The sequence below is a fragment of the Coregonus clupeaformis genome, chromosome 11 (genome assembly GCF_020615455.1).
Source record: "Coregonus clupeaformis isolate EN_2021a chromosome 11, ASM2061545v1, whole genome shotgun sequence".
NCBI classification, from domain to species: Eukaryota; Metazoa; Chordata; class Actinopteri; order Salmoniformes; family Salmonidae; genus Coregonus; species Coregonus clupeaformis.
In genome coordinates this window covers 47,653,010-47,670,479 of record NC_059202.1, presented here as the reverse complement: position 1 = coordinate 47,670,479, position 17,470 = coordinate 47,653,010, and the positions used below count along the sequence as shown (strand labels likewise).

At 41.4% G+C, this 17,470-nt stretch overlaps 1 protein-coding gene across 1 annotated transcript in view; it reads right to left on the bottom strand.

Annotated features, from left to right (window-relative positions):
• Window positions 1-16,693, bottom strand: part of LOC121531524 (sodium-dependent neutral amino acid transporter B(0)AT2-like) — a 57,622-nt gene extending 40,929 nt beyond the window's left edge. Inside the window, exons 1-3 of the mRNA XM_041836775.2 lie at window positions 16,520-16,693; window positions 14,523-15,072; window positions 1,444-1,601 (exon numbers count right to left, since the gene is read on the bottom strand). Of these exons, the coding sequence (XP_041692709.1) occupies window positions 1,444-1,601; window positions 14,523-14,850 (486 nt within the window). The 5' untranslated portion in view covers window positions 14,851-15,072; window positions 16,520-16,693. The remainder of the gene's footprint in view (window positions 1-1,443; window positions 1,602-14,522; window positions 15,073-16,519) is intronic.
• Between the last annotated feature and the right edge of the window lie 777 nt (window positions 16,694-17,470).

The window sequence follows — 17,470 nt, the reverse complement described above, 5'->3', positions numbered from 1 at the left end:
AAACCTACCATTAAAATTATAGTCTGATCATGTCTTTGTCAGTGGGCAAACGTACAAAATCAGCAGGGGATCAAATACTTTTTTCCCTCACTGTATATATATATATATATATATATATATATATATTTTTTTTTTTTACTATTATAAAAATCTACCTGCAACAAAGCATGCTAGGAAATAGGATAATGAGACGGAAATTAACTCAACAGCCACACCATGAAGTGTTGATTAAATTTCAATCCCACTGGTGTCAACCCCACTAGAATCATCACTCAGATATAATACTCACAACACTTTTACCTCAACACCGAGTGTAACTGATTGAGGTTTACAACTGGGTTATGGTGATGCCCATCTACTGTCAGATTATTGTTAGAGAGCAGGCAGAGGCCGAGATGCAATTTGGTTTAAGAGTCTTTATATATTCAGGTGATGGAGATGATATATGGCATGGAATGACTGACAGTTGTTGACATGAGACTTGGTTTTTTGAATTGGATGGACTAGCCAGTGGGTCTGTAGCAGTGAAGGCTGCTGAGGGGAGGACTGCTCATAATAATGGCTGGAAGGGAGCAAATGGAATGGCATCAAACACAAGGAAACCATGTGTTCGATGTATTTGATACCATTCCACTAATTCTGCTCCAGCCATTACCACGGGCCCGTCCTCCACAATTAAGGTGCTACCAACCTCCTGTGGTCTGTAGAGTATGTTTGTATGGCTTCTATTTCCATGATGCATACTGTTTTTTGGTGTGAGAGTTGTATGACGTGCCCAACTGCTCAACTTTGTCTTGGTGAAGGACCCCGGATTGAAAAGAGGTGCCCTCAAACCTGCCCGTTTAAATACCTGGCCATAGCGTTATATAGAGGGCACACGTGACCATAGAGTTGGGTAGGGGGCACACCTGCCACGAATGCCCTCTCCCCACCTCCACATCACCAATCAGGGAATTCTGAACACAGAAGTTTTAACCACAAATTTGCTGTGCACAATCCAAAATCATTACTACCTGAACACAATCAATCCATCTAAAGTTATCGTTATAATGCTTTTATCAATAAAAACATCTTCACAGCAACTTGACAGCAACCCAAACCTAAACCCCAGAGGAGCAAGGCCAAGGCAACACACTAGTTAAACAACACAGACCCTGAATACAGAACACTGATCTACATTAAACCATGCTCAACCAACATGTGCTGCCAGTTAGTTCGCAGAAAGGTGTCAGTGCCCTATTTAAAACCCAGAATTTCCTCTGCTCTAACCTGTTACTCTTTAAAGCAGCTTGTCCTTTCTCAATTATTTTCCTTTGTCTGTCTCTCTCTCTGTGTGTGTGTGTGTGTGTGTATGAACACAAAAAATCCTTCTCGTGTGTGTGTGCTTTCCCCTTTTTCTAAGATGTGGTGCCCACAGTGGTAGTGGTAGTGCCCCTGACTTACCACACAGCTGGCAAACCCGATGCCCCCCAGACGAGGGCTGATGTAGTTCCACACCCCGATGCTGCCTCTGCGGATCCGCTGCCCCACTGACAGCTCCAGGAAGAACAGGGGGATGCCAATCACGATCAGCAGGATTAGGTAGGGCACCAGGTACGCCCCTGTGGAGAAGGAGAAACAGTGTCAGAAATGGTCTCTCTCTCTCTCTCTCTCTCTCTCTCTCTCTCTCTCTCTCTCTCTCTCTCTTTCTCTCTCTTTCTCTTTCTCTCTCTCACACCATGTAGTGACTGCACACCACACCAGTTTCTGCCTCAGTGTGTCCTAGCATGACTCTGGTAATTTTTCCTCATCATGGTGTGTGGTGTCACCAAATAGTATATCCAGTTGGAATTTACTCAGGTCTCAAATTACCCAAATTGAGCTGTGGCTACTTGAGTCCACATCAGAGAGATTACATTCCTTATTTCCTTTATAGACAGCTTCAGGGAGAATTACTAAGACACAGCCCATAATAGCACAGCTCTGTAAAACACAGGGTCTGTCTGTCTGTGAAGATACTCTCAGGGCATCTGGACATACTCAGAAGACATGAGACTGCAACTGGAAGACACATGGTAGATTGAGATAATACAAAAACCTTTGTTCAAAGGAAATTGTGGTTGGCATTTAGCATGTACTATAATCTTTGTATGTTTTTACTGCCAGAGCCATATTGCCAAAAGTAACTGGAATAGATTAATACAATGTATAGCCAGTAGATCACTTGAATAAAAACAAACCTCCAAGCCTTTAACTGTTTTGCTTCAAACTAATATTCTGGCAACTGCAAAGTCAATCTTGGTGAATCAGAAATAAGGATATCACATCTGACAATAAGCTATAGTTTCAAAACAAAGGTTGTTTTGTCTGGCTTGCCTTTAAGGAAAACAGAAGAAAAGTCACTGGTTGAGGAAAATTCTCTGGTTTCAGCCTCCCAAAACCAAGATTCGCTGTCCCGGAATGGCAGATAGGCCTACTTGTCAACCAGGAAGCAAAGCACATTGGCAATTCATCTATTATTTGAAACCTACTGTATCTTCTCTCATATTGGCTCAACATGTTTTCAACCCCACTGATAGTTTTTCACCGTTATTCAACCTTTATTGAACCTTTAGTGGCCACACACATCTCCAACTCAATCAAGTTTGTTGACGACACAACAGTGGTAGGCCTGATTACCAACAATGACGAGACCGCCTACAGGGAGCAGGAACGAGCCCTGGTGAAGTGGTGCCAGGAAAATAACCTCTCCCTCAATGTCAACAAAACAAAGGAGCTGATCATGGACTACAGGACACAGCAGAGAGAGCATGCCCCCATCCACATCGACGGAGCCACAGTGGAGAGAGTCAAAAGCTTCAAGTTCCTCAGCGTTCACATCAATGATGACCTGAAATGTTCCATTCACACAGACGGTTTGGTGAAGAAGGCACAACAGCACCTCTTCAATCTCAGGAGGCTGAATAATTTTATATTGGCCCCAAGACCCTCACAATCTTCTACAGATGCATCATTGAGAGCACCCTGTCGGGCTGTATCACCGCCTGGTACGGCAATTGCACCGTCCGCAACCGGGATTGTGCGGTCAGCCCAACACATCATCGGGGGCACACTGCTTGCCCTCCAGGACATCTACAGTACCCGGTGTCACAGGAAGGCCAAGAAGATCATCAAGAAGCTCAGCCACCCGAGCCACAGCCTGTTCACCCTGCTACCATCTAGAAGGAGGAGACAGTACAGGTGCATCAAAGTTGGGACCGAGAGACTGATAAACAGCTTTTATCTCCAGGCCATCAGACTGTTAAATAGTCACCACTTGCCAGCCTCCGTCCAGTACCTTGCCCTAAACCTTAGTCACTGTTACTAGCCGACTACCACCCGGTACTATACCCTGCAAGAGACTGCTTTGCCCTATGTACAAAGAGTAATTGAACACGGGTCACTTTAATAATGATTACATACTATTTTACCCACTTTATATGTATATACTGTATTCTAGTCATGGCTCATCCTACATAACTACTGCTGTTCACACCTTTTCTAATAATATACAGTCAATGGCCTACACACAATACCCCATAATGTCAAAGTGGAATTATGCTTTTCTACATTTTACAAAAATTACAAATGAAAAGTTGAAATGTATTAAGTCAATAAGTATTCAACCCCTTTGTTATGGCAAGTCTAAATAAGTTCAGGAGTAAAAATTGGCTTAACAAGTCACATAATATGTTGCATGGAGTCACTGTGTACGATAATAGTGTTTAACATTTAAAAAAGTATGACTACCTCATCTCTCTACCCAACACATACAATTATCTGTAAGATCCCTCAGTCGAGCAGTGAATTTGAAACACAGATTCAACCACAAAGACCAGGTTTCCAATACCTCGCAAAGAAGGGCACCTATTGGTAGATGGGTATTGAATATCCCTTTGAGCATGGTGAAGTTATTAATTACACTTTGGATGGTGTATCAATACACCCAGTCACTACAAAGATACAGGTGTCCTTCCTAACTCAGTTGCCGGAGAGGAAGGAAACCACTCAGGGATTTCACCATGAGGCCAATGGTGAATTTAATACAGTTAATACAGGTTTCCTGATCTTTCTTATACCTCTCAGATATAGGATAGACACTTAAGAACAAACTTCCTTTAGATATTTTTTTGGGGCACTACCTGTTGTTCCACGTAGTGAATCTGATATTAATTGCGTTTGTATGGGCTAATAGCAGTAAGGCCAAATAATATTTTTCATCAAATAATTGTTTTATATATTTTTTTATACTTCAAGGAGTCTTAAAATCAAATAGCAAAATTATCCTTGGTATGACCTTAAAACAATTCCATATAGGGTGCATTCTGAAAGTATTCAGACCCCTTCACTTTCTCCACATTTTGTTACGTTACTGCCTTATTCTAAAATTGATTAAATATCTTCACACAATACCCCATAATGAAAAAGCAAAAACTGGTTTTTAGACATTTTTGCAAATTAAAAACAGAAATACCTTATTTACATAAATATTCAGACCCTTTGCTATGAGACTGGAAATTGAGCTCAGGTACATCCTGTTTCCATTGATCATCCTTAAGATGTTTCTACAACTTGATTGGAGTCCACTTGTGGTAAATGCAATTGATTGGACATGATTTGGAAAGGTACACACATGTCTATATAATAATAATAATAATATGCCATTTAGCAGACGCTTTTATCCAAAGCGACTTACAGTCATTCGTGCATACATTTTTTGTGTATGGGTGGTCCCGGGGATCGAACCCACTACCTTGGCGTTATAAGCGCCGTGCTCTACCAGCTGAGCTACAGAGGACCATATAAGTTCCCACAGTTGACAGTGCATGTCTGAGCAAAACCCAAGCCATGAGGTCGAAGGAATTGTCCGTAGAGCTCCGAGACAGGATTGTGTAGAGGCACAGATCTGGGGAAGGGTACCAAAACAATTCTGCAGCATTGAAGGTCCCTAAGAACACAGTGGCCTCCATCATTCTTAAATGGAAGAAGTTTGGAACCACCAAGACTCTTCCTAGAGCTGGCCGCCCGACCAAACTGAGCAATCGGGGGAGAAGGGCCTTGGTCAGGGAGGTGACCAAGAACCCGATGGTCACTCTGACAGAGCTCCAGTTCCTCTGTGGCGATGGGAGAACCTTCCAGAAGGACAACCATCTCTGCATCACTCCACCAATCAGGCATTTATGGTAGAGTGGCCAGACGGAAGCCACTCCTCAGTAAAGGGCATATGACAGCCCGCTTGTAGTTTGACAAAAGGCATCTAAAAGGACTCTCAGACCATGAGAAACAAGATTCCCTGGTTTGATGAAACCAAGATTGAACTCTTTGGTCTGAATGCCAAGCGTCAGGTCTGGAGGAATCCTGGCACCATCCCTACTGTGAATCATGGTGGTGGCAGCATCATGCTGTGGGGATGTTTTTCAGCGGCAGGGACTGGGACACTAGTCAGGATCGAGGGAAAAATGAACGGAGCAAAGTACAGAGAGATCCTTGATGAAAACCTGCTCCAGAGCGCTCAGGACCTCAAACTGGGGTGAAGGTTAATCTTCCAACAGGACAACGACCCTAAGCAAACAGCCAAGACAACGCAGGAGTGGCTTTGGGAAAAGTCTCTGAATGTCCTTGAGTGGCCCAGCCAGAGCCCGGACTTGAACCCGATCGAACATCTCTGGAGAGACCTGAAAATAGCTGTGCAGCGATGCTCCCCATCCAACCTGACAGAGCTTGAGAGGATCTGCAGAGAAGAGAGAAACTCCCCAAATACAGGTGTGCCAAGCTTGTAGCGTCATACCCAAGAAGACTCGAGGCTGTAATCACTGTATATTTCAGTGTTTTATTTTGAATAAATTTGCAAACATTTCTAAAAACCTGTTTTTGCTTTGTCATTATGGGGCATTGTGTGTAGATTGATGAGGGGAAAAAACAATTTAACTCATTTTAGAATAAGGCTGTAACTTCACAAAATGTGGAAAAAGTCAAGGGGTCTGAATAATTTCCAAATGTACTGTAGCTTAGTAGAACCCTCCCCCTCCCCCGGCTTAGACAGGGCTTAGACTCTTATGGGTTAAAAACTGAGGATAGATCAACAACATTGTAGTTACTCCACATAATGTAAGTATTAGAGTTTGATGAGTCTGACACGGTGGCTGTGGCTGGTTTAACTTGTGAACAGTATATTTTCTGTAACACACCTGATAGTCACTATATGGTTTTGGTTCTTCCATCCCTAAGCCCCCTACATTGAGTCTGAGAACTGCCAGCATACAGCTGACATTAAGGAATGTTGTCCACAAAAGTAGTTGCGTTGTGTATAGTATTTGTAATTTATCCTTGAAAATCATATTTTGCCATTCCATTGTGTGGGTTGTTGTCTTACAGTTGATGTATCTTGTGTCATTGGGGCTGATCATGATGATTAGGGGGTAAGGGGGTATTATTATTTGACTTTCCATCTCCTTTTGTCTTTCCACTATCATCAAGCTGTAATGATGGACATTTTAGAAAATTCAACATCTACTCTGTCTGCACAGCTTCCCGGGCAATCACCGCGGCAGGAATGCTGTGATACAAAATCAGCTTTCCCAAGGCAAAGAAGGGGGGATATGATGTGAAGCCTGTGAAAACAGACCCAACATACTGTAAGTCATAGTTATTCATTTAAAATCAATTGACCATTTCAGGCACACACATTCCAAATACAAAAGTAAAACTTGCGCTTAACTTTTTATTTTATTTTTTCCCCTTACTAGCTCTGACTTTGCTGATAGCTACTTTATTGAGGAAAAATGTACTTACTATGACTGTGATATCTGTTTGTCCCACTTAGCTATCTTAAGATGAATGCAATAACTGTAAGTCCCTCTGGATAAGAGCGTCTGCTAAATGACTCAAATGTAAACATGTAAATCAATCTCTGTAGTTGGTTGCATTTCCTAAAGCCTAAGTAATTCACTTTTACGTGATATGATATCACATTTTGTTACTTTGCATTGTTATTTTCAAGCATTCGGATGGGAGATGAGTGTTACAAACTGTACGAATCAATGGGGTCATACACACTGTAGTGTGGCCGGGTGCAATTTGACAGAGCTTGAAGATTTTGGAAAATAATCATGGGCGAATATTGTACAATCGAGGTGGGCAAAACTCTTAGAGACTTATCCAGAAAGACTCACAGCTCTAATCGGCTAAATGGGTGAAAAATAAATCTATTTAATCCGTTTTGAATTCAGGCTGTAACACAACAAAATGTGTAATACGCCAAGGGGTATGAATACTTTCTGAAGGCACAGTATCTTGATTAGATAAGTATTCAGCCCCCTGAGTCAATACATGTTAGAATCACCTTTGGCAGCGATTATAGCTGTGAGTCTTTGTGCAACATTTGTCTGGGTAAGAATCATCTAATAACTATAAAATATTTATAAAATATTTATCTGGACACTTTCTATTTCTGATATTGCTACTATGCAAATATGCAATTCACTGTACCATTTACACCTGCTGTATCCTGTGCATGTGACAAATAAATGTTGATTTTATTTGATATAGTGTGTGTTTACCAGAGATGGTAATGTAAAGAACAACATGACCTGCACCAAACTCAGATTTGGATATAGGCCTAGAACTAGATAAAGTGTTTTTTTGCTACTACTTTCAACACTTTTAGTCTTGAAATCTTTGGTTGTTTACTACACTACCTTACTCACTCTGTTTAGCACATGGCCTCATGTGAATTCTTAAAGAGATGGGTGGGGTGAAGGCTTAAGAGGGTGTGAACGATGCTGAATGGGTGAACAACACAGGAGGTTGGTGGCACCTTAATTGGGGAGGATGAGCTTGTGGTAATGGCTGGAGCGGAATATTCTCTACTTTTATTCAACGTAAAAAACACAATTTCAACATATGACCGAATCGAGCCGGTCAGTCACAAATGAGTTTACATCCCTGTTAGAGAGCATTTCTCCTTTGTCAAGATAATCCATCCACCTGACAGTTGTGGCATATCAAGAAGCTAATTAAACAGCATAATCATTACACAGGTGCACCTTGTGCTGGTGACCGTAAAAGGCCACTCTAAAATGTGTAGTTTTGTCACACAACACAATGCCACAGATGTCTCAAGTTTTGAGAGATCGTGCAATTGGCATGCTGACTGCAGGAATGTCCACCAGAGCTGTTGCCAGAGAATTTAATGTTCATTTCTCTACCATAAGCCGCCTCCAATGCAGTTATAGAGAATTTGGCAGTACGTCCAACCAGCCTCACAACCGCAGACCACGTATAACCACGCCAGCCCAGGACCTCCACATACGGTTTCTTCACCTAAGGGATCGTCTGAGAACAGCCACCGGACAGTTGATGAAACTGTGGGTTTGCACAACCGAAGAATTTCTGCAAAAACTGTCATAAAGTGTCTCAGGTAAGGTCCTCTGCATGCTCATCACAGATGAATCCCGGTTTCAACTGTACCGGGCAGATGGCAGTCAGCATGTATGGCATCGTTTTGGAGAGTGGTTTGCTGATGTCAACGTTGTCTATATAGTCCAAATCAGGATGATCCATACTTCTTCAAAAATATTTATACCAATCTATTGAATTTACAGGCAACAAACGATCAAATCATTATGGTGGGAGACTATAACACAGTGTTAAGTACCTCAATTGACAGTAAAGGAAATCACTCTACAAACTATCATCACTGTGCCCTTAAGGAAATCACAAATATTATGGACACATTAGAAATAGTGGATATTTGGAGACTAAAAAACCCTGACCTAGTGAGATATACATGGAGGAGACTTAATCAAGCTGGTCGTCTTGACTACTTCTGGAAAATACAGGAACTAATAGTGCAGGTAGATAGAAATAGAAACAGTATTACAGAGATACAAAACAAGTTAGAGAAAAAACAAAAAGAACTGGAGGAATGAAAAATTAACAAATTCACAAAAAGATCAGTGCGAAGGCCAGGAATAACTTTTTGAGGCTATTAAATCCTTTCAGTCTGGAGAAATCCCCGGGGCATTATGGCATATCGGTAACATCCATTATTAACTTGTTTTAACTACTTCTAGAGAAATGGTAGTCTGTCAGGTACTCAGCAGGAAGGTCTGATTTCACTACTATTAAAACAAGACCCAGATGGCAAATATAAAGATCCAGTCCAGTCTTACACTTTAATGTTGTGATGCAAAAATACTAGCGAAATGCATAGCACTCAGAATGAAAAAGGTTTTACCAGGTATTGTTCATCCTGATCAGACAGGTTTTTTACATGGATGATACATTGGAGATAATATACGACAAATACTAGAAATAATAGAACAACATGAAACATCTAAGAAGCCAGGCCTGGTATTCATAGTGGATTTTGAAAAGGCCTTTGATTAATTAAAAATGTATATGCCATTTAGCAGATGCTTTTATCCAAAGCGACTTACAGTCATGTGTGCATACATTATTACGTATGGGTGGTCCCGGGGATCGAACCCACTACCCTGGCGTTACCAATTGAGCTACAGAGGACCACCCAAAGTAAGACTGTATTTTATATATAAATACCTAGATTTTTTCAATTTCGGTGAGTCTCTTATTCAATGGGTAAAAGTAATGTATAGCAACCCCAGGTGTAAAATAGTAAATAATGGCTACTTCTCTGAGAGTTTTGAACTGTCAAGACGCGTTAAACAAGGGTGTCCGCTGTCACCATATCTATTCGTTATGGCCATCAAAATGCTAACTATTCAAATCAGATCAAATAACAACATTAGAGGATTAGAAATCCAAGGCTTAAAAACAAAGATGTCCATGTATGCCGATGGCTCAAGTTTTAAGTCTGCAAGCTAGATCCCTGCAATGTCTCAATGAAGGTCTAGATAACTTTTCTGGCCTCTCTAGACTAAAACCTAATTATGATAAGTGTACCATATTACGTACTGGATCTTTAAAAAAATGCAACTTTTACATTACCCTGCAGTTTACCTATAAAATGGGCTGACGATGAAGTAGACATACTTGATATTAATATAAAAAATATATATAAATGAGCTCTCTACAATTAATTCCAATAGAAAACTAGTCAAAATAGACAAGATCCTTCAACCATGGAGAGGTAAATAGCTGTCTATTTATGGAAAAATTACACTGATTAACTCCTTAGTCATATCTCTCTTTACTCACTAATGGCGCTGCCTACTCCTGATGATTCGTTTTTCAAATCATATGAGCAAAAAATATTTCACTTTATCTGGGATGCTAAACCAGACAAGATAAAGTGTGCCTATCTATATAATGAATATGAACTGGGTGGGCTGAGATTATTAAATATAAAAGCACTAAACCTCTCTCTCAAAGCTTCACTTAAACAAACGTTTTACTTGAACCTGAAATGGTTCTCAAGTAGATTACTAAGAAAAGCTCATCCCTTGTTTAAAAATGGCCTTATTGCCTTTGTGCAGATTGCCATGTCTGATTTTCTTCGGCTTGCAAGCACCCCCTTCCTCCAAACATAACGATGGTCATTATGGCCAAACAGTTCTATTTTTGTTTCATCAGACCAGAGGACATTTCTCCAAAAACTACAATCTTTGTCCCCATGTGCAGTTGCAAAACATAGTCTGGCTTTTTTTAATGGCGGTTTTGGAGCAGTGGCTTCTTCCTTGCTGAGCGGCCTTTCAGGTTATGTCGATATAGGACTCGTTTTACTGTGGATATAGATACTTTTGTACCTGTTTCCTCAAGCATCTTCACCATGTCCTTTGCTGTTGTTCTGGGATTGATTTGCACTTTTCGCACCAAAGTACGTTCATCTCTAGGAGACAGAACGCGTCTCCTTCCTGAGCGGTATTTAGGCTGCGTGGTCCCATGGTGTTTATACTTGCGTACTATTGTTTGAACGTGGTACCTTCAGGCGTTTGGAAATTGCTCCCAAGGATGAACCAGACTTGTGGAGGTCTACAATTATTTTTCTGAGGTCTTGACTGATTTCTTTTGATTATCCAATGATGTCAAGCACTGAGTGGCACTGAGTTTGAAGGTAGGCTTGAAATACAGTGAGGGAAAAAAGTATTTGATCCCCTGCTGATTTTGTACGTTTGCCCACTGACAAAGAAATGATCAGTCTATAATTTTAATGGTAGGTTTATTTGAACAGTGAGAGACAGAATAACAACAACAAAATCCAGAAAAACGCATGTCAAAAATGTTATAAATTGATTTGCATTTTAATGAGGGAAATAAGTATTTGACCCCCTCTCAATCAGAAGGATTTCTGGCTCCCAGGTGTCTTTTATACAGGTAACGAGCTGAGATTAGGAGCACACTCTTAAAGGGAGTGCTCCTAATCTCAGCTTGTTACCTGTACAAAAGACACCTGTCCACAGAAGCAATCAATCAATCAGATTCCAAACTCTCCACCATGGCCAAGACCAATGAGCTCTCCAAGGATGTCAGGGACACGATTGTAGACCTACACAAGGCTGGAATGGGCTACAAGACCATCGCCAAGCAGCTTGGTGAGAAGGTGACAACAGTTGGTGCGATTATTCGCAAATGGAAAAAACATAAAATAACTGTCAATCTCCCTCGGCCTGGGGCTCCCTGCAAGATCTCACCTCATGGAGTTGCAATGATCATGAGAACGGTGAGGAATCAGCCCAGAACTACACGGGAGGATCTTGTCAATGATCTCAAGGCAGCTGGGACCATAGTCACCAAGAAAACAATTGGTAACACACTACGCCGTGAAGGACTGAAATCCTGCAGCGCCCGCAAGGTCCCCCTGCTCAAGAAAGCACATATACAGGCCCGTCTGAAGTTTGCCAACGAACATCTGAATGATTCAGAGGAGAACTGGGTGAAAGTGTTGTGGTCAGATGAGACCAAAATCGAGCTCTTTGGCATCAACTCAACGTGTTTGGAGGAGGAGGAATGCTGCCTATGACCCCAAGAACACCATCCCCACCGTCAAACACGGAGGTGGAAACATTATGCTTTGGGGGTGTTTTACTGCTAAGGGGACAGGACAACTTCACCGCATCAAAGGGACGATGGACGGGGCCATGTACCGTCAAATCTTGGGTGAGAACCTCCTTCCCTCAGCCAGGGCATTGAAAATGGGTCGTGGATGGGTATTCCAGCATGACAATGACCCAAAACACACGGCCAACGCAACAAAGGAGTGGCTCAAGAAGAAGCACATTAAGGTCCTGGAGTGGCCTAGCCAGTCTCCAGACCTTAATCCCATAGAAAATCTGTGGAGGGAGCTTAAGGTTCGAGTTGTCAAACGTCAGCCTCGAAACCTTAATGACTAACTACAAGAAACGTCTGACCTCTGTGATTGCCAACAAGGGTTTTGCCACCAAGTACTAAGGCATGTTTTGCCCAGAGGGGTCAAATACTTATTTCCCTCATTAAAATGCAAATTAATTTATAACATTTTTGACATGCGTTTTTCTTGATTTTGTTGTTGTTATTCTGTCTCTCACTGTTCAAATAAACCTACCATTAAAATTATAGACTGATCATGTCTTTGTCAGTGGGCAAACGTACAAAATCAGCAGGGGAACAAATACTTTTTTTCCCTCACTGTATTTACAGATGGCATACAAGTTTGTTATTAAGGCACATGATAATTATATATTTAATGTTCGAGAAGGCATTTCTGCCAAAAAACGCATTTAGATTTTTTTATTTAAGTTTCAGTTCAAATGTCTCTCTTGTGAAGTAGTGTCCCGCGACATACGCCTAGTTTCCTGAAATGGTTCACAAATGAACTGTAACTCAGTAAAATCTTTGACATTGTTGCATGTTGCTTTTTTTGGGGTTCAGTGTGTATATATTCCGGACTCTGACATTGCTGCTCCTAATATTTCTTAATTCCTTTCTTACATTTTTGGGGATTATGTGCGTTTTTTGTTGTTGTTGTATTGCTAGTTATTATTAATGCACTCCTGGCGCTAGAAACCCAAGCATTTCGCTGCACCTGCGATAACATCTGCAAATCTGTGTACGCCACCAATAAACTTTGGTTTGATTTAGTTTATGATAAATAAATAAAGACTTGGCATTGGTTTTTAATACAGTATTACAGAAGCACATGTTATTATTCCCCACAACTTCCTGACTATGTGACCTGATCAGGAAATACTCCTGGCCCTACTCTCCTCTTTCAAATGTTTTATTTTATTTTTAATTTGTACTTTTTTAATAACTTTTGAGTAATAAATTACTCATGTGGCCTGGGTGTTCTTGTTAGTCTCGCCACTATACCGCACACATAAATACTGTTATCTGTGTGGGTTCGAAAGCAACCCACTGTCTATGTGAGACACTTTCTCCTATCTTTCCCACTTTTCCCCACTCCTTAAAAACAAAACTACTGAGTCATCCTGTAGTGGTGCCCAGGCTGTGCCAGGGTGCCTCCCTTTGACGTCACAGCCACTGATGCCACTTGTAAACCAGGCAGGGTTGGTAGCTTGGTTGAGTCAGTGGAACTAGTGAGTCTTGAGGCCATGTTACTAAGGCTAGATTCATTCATAAAAGCATGTTCAGGATGTGATTTTGGAGACAATTCAACCCACTCACCCATAAGAAACGGCTTTGATAACTTGTATAACTGCTTTTATAGCTCTGCATCAAAATGCAGTTAGCATTAAATACTGAGAACGTGATGCTAGTGACAACCTATCAGAAACCATTTACAGATCCACACATGCATAGACATGCATTCACACACACCCTTCCAGACAGACACATACAGGCAGGGAAATCCAATAAAATTCACACCGACAACACGCATCCACTAGGGCTAGTCATTACTGTGTATCTGCCCACACTGTCTGAGAGAGCTAGACATAATAGTGGCTGCTAAGTAATCAGCTTTCACTTAGCCAGCAGTAAAAGGCTTTGGATGATGATCATCTCCAGGTAGAACTCCACATGACATGTAGATGACACGTGTCTTGTGACACATGGAGACGTGATCAGACCTCTTTAGTATGACGGCCAGCGACGGCCACTACGCCTTATTTACACTGTCTGTAATGTAACGGAGATTAACTAGACTCCTGGGGTTAAGAAGGCAGGAGGCTGTAATAGCTTCTCTGGCTATTTATATACTGCTGTTTTTTTGATTATATTGTTGCTGTATTGGTTCAGTTATGGATGGTGTTTTGGTTGATATTAAGTTGTTGCTGTGCTGGTGTAGTTGTGGACACCAATGATGTGCTAGGTGTTTTGTTATTGGTTGTTGCTGTGTGGTTAAAATAACTGTTATTTAGGGGGGTTACTGTTATTGTTGCCTATTGCAATGTGGTTCATTGTGTTATTTGGTGATTGTTACCAGGTTAGCTGTTAGCTACTAAAAGAGGAGACAGAGAAACTCATACAGTCATGTGACCACTGTGATGTTGATCAGCAGGAGGTGGCAGGCTAACCTCCCCAAATCCTAACCCCATGGGCAGGCGACTTCTATACCCTAACCAATAAGCACAACAGCCACTCACCCCCTCCGTTCTTCTGACACAGGTAGGGGAACCTCCAGACATTGCCCAGGCCTACAGAGAAGCCCACCTGGGCCAGGATGTACTGCAGCTTGCTGTTCCAGGCTGGCCTCGCTGCGTCATCTTCTGCATCCGAGCCTCTGTCCTCCATGTCCATGTCTCCGTTAAGGTTAAGCTCCTTCCCTTCCCCATCACCTCCGCCGCTACCCACGATGAGCGAGCTCTTCTTAAAGGAATCATCACACGTGTCCTCATTGGATAGCAGGTCTTTGACGGACTCTGTGACTTCATCGTCAAGCTCTCTCTTGACGGCCTTGCTGTTTTTGGGCATTTGATAAAGCAGACCAGGGCGAGGGGCGGAATGTCTTTGGGCTAGTAGCGGGAGGGGTGTGGGGGCAGTGCAGTTCTGGTAGTTATTCTGAGTTCAGGGTACTGTCTGTACAAGGCAAGGGCTTAGAGTTGGTCTGTCAGGGGTTGGATAAAGTATCTGTCTTGGAGGTGTGTGATGGAGGGTTGAGAAGGAGTTGTTTATTTCTTCATTATCACAAAATGCCTGAGGGGAAAGAAATCCAAAAACAAAATTACTTAGGGTACAATATAAATCTTCAAAATGCAATATTAATTACTTCAGGGAAAACAGCATGGGGGTGTATGATTCATGGGGATGCAATAACTGTTAGATGTTTAGATGTGTAAAAAAACCAAGTTTCCATTCCTCTTTTCAACTAAACCACAACTAGTTCTATTAATGTAATTTCCTTCCTATACACAGTCTGTGATCACACTTGATTAGAATAGAATCACCCCTCATACTTCATCAGCCAGACATTGTAGTCTGGATGGTCTCCAACCTGTTGTGTGTGCATGTTAGAAAACTTGCCTTGGGCAATTGTTGAGGACAAGGAATGATAACATAAATGCAAGGACATTCTTTGTGTTCCTGTTTTTAATTAACTGAATATCTTAGAATAATCAATTTCTCACAAGGAAATCCTCATATGACAAATGTGACCAAAATCTATGGATGTGCCATTGTCTATTTATTGTTTACTTTTACCCAAACATGGAATGGACTTTTGCTATGACAGGTCTGATATCGAGACGATCAGGTATCCACGCATCTAAATAATTGAACCCCAACGCTGAGCACGAGGCAATTTGCATACCAACCCAAACACGCATTGTCCTCCCAGCTCAACAAAACCAACAAACGAAAAATGTAATAAAAAAGACCCAGAATATAGCACTTAATGTATTAGTATAATAGTTGTGATGTGATCATGCTTCGGACGATAGTTTTTTAAATCCCCATTGTGCACAAAAGAAACCCCCCAAAAACCCGAAATTATACAATGTTGCAATGGTGCAGACTATAGCCGTCTATCTATCGCTTTTGACCGACCCGTGGTTTAAGTGATTAAATGATTTCCTTTGACCACTTCCAGATTAGACTTGTTCATTTACTACGTATGGGCTTAATTTCATCCGCAAATAAACGTTAATGGTAATAAACGTACATTTTAGGGTGTAGGTGGAGTAGTAAGCTAGGCTGTAGCCTGTATACAGAACGATTGTCTTGATAATAACATTTGACTACTGTATTAAATGTGCATGTGCATTTCCATCTATGATGAAATAAGAAATCGTTCCATGTTCGTATTGAATACGTCGCTGTATGGCATATTCCACTATAAAGTGCTAAATTAGGCTATTAAAAAGGCTAGACATGCATGCGTATGTGAATACATAAATGCATGATTAAATACATAGGCTACATGTCGAAAAAGCAATGGATCCGATGAATACCTGGCGCCATGTTATTTATTCAAGAGACAATTTGTTCTAGGAATGAACATAAATTAATGCCTCCCTCCCCGCCCAGCCGCATCTCCTCTGTAGTGCCATCCATGTGCGGTATTTCATCATACTGCCCACATCCTGCGCACTGCCACAGTATTCTATTCAGCCCAACACATATATTTCCTCTAAATTATTTTTACCTTTAGTATAGATTCGTCTTCTGTAAAATTGGGATGTTGGTCTTTTTCGGAATGAAGCGTCTCAAGGAATGAAATTGTGACAGAAGCACATGCACGGGGCAGACATCATCACTCGTGTTGCGTCTCTGGTCCTGTATCGCCGGTGTGGTTTTGTGTGAAACAGACTCAAGTGCCTCGCCTCGTCTGCGTTTTAGCAATAGGCTACAGGCAGCGCGGTAATAGGGGTGTTCGGCTTCTCTCTTTGTCAATATTTGATCCAAATGCCCATTATTTTTTGCTCAATTTATCTCTCTACATATTTAGGTCGATTTAAAATGGTAAAACTCTCGTGAATGTGCACGATAAGCTAAATACTTGTTTAAAAAAAAGTATAATCTCCCCTATTTGTACTTGGTATGCTCTACTACGACTAACCCCTTTTATTACGCTGAACAAAAAAATATAAACACAACATGTAGTGTTGGTCTCATGTTTCATGAGCTGAAATAAAATATCCCATTAATATTCCATATGCATTAAAAGGTTATTTCACTCAATGTTTTTGAAATATTTGTTTACATCCCTGTTAGTGAGCATGTCTCCTTTGCCAAGATAATCCATCCACCTGATAGTGATCATTACACCTTGTGCTGGGGACAATAAAAGGCCACTCTAAAATGTGTAGTTTTGTCACACAACACAATGCCACAGATGTCTCAAGTTTTGAGGGAGCGTGCAATTGGCATGCTGACTGCAGGAATGTCCACCAGAGTTGTTGCCAGAGAATTTAATGTTCATTTCTTTACCATAAGACACCTCTAATGTCGTTTTAGAGAATTTGGCACTACGTCCATGTCACGGATTCTGCCGAGGCTGCTCCTCCTCCTTGCTCGGGCAGGCTTCGGCGTTCGTCGTCCCCGGAGTACTAGCTACTGCCGATCGATGTTTTCGGTGTTTGTCTTGTGTTGTCTA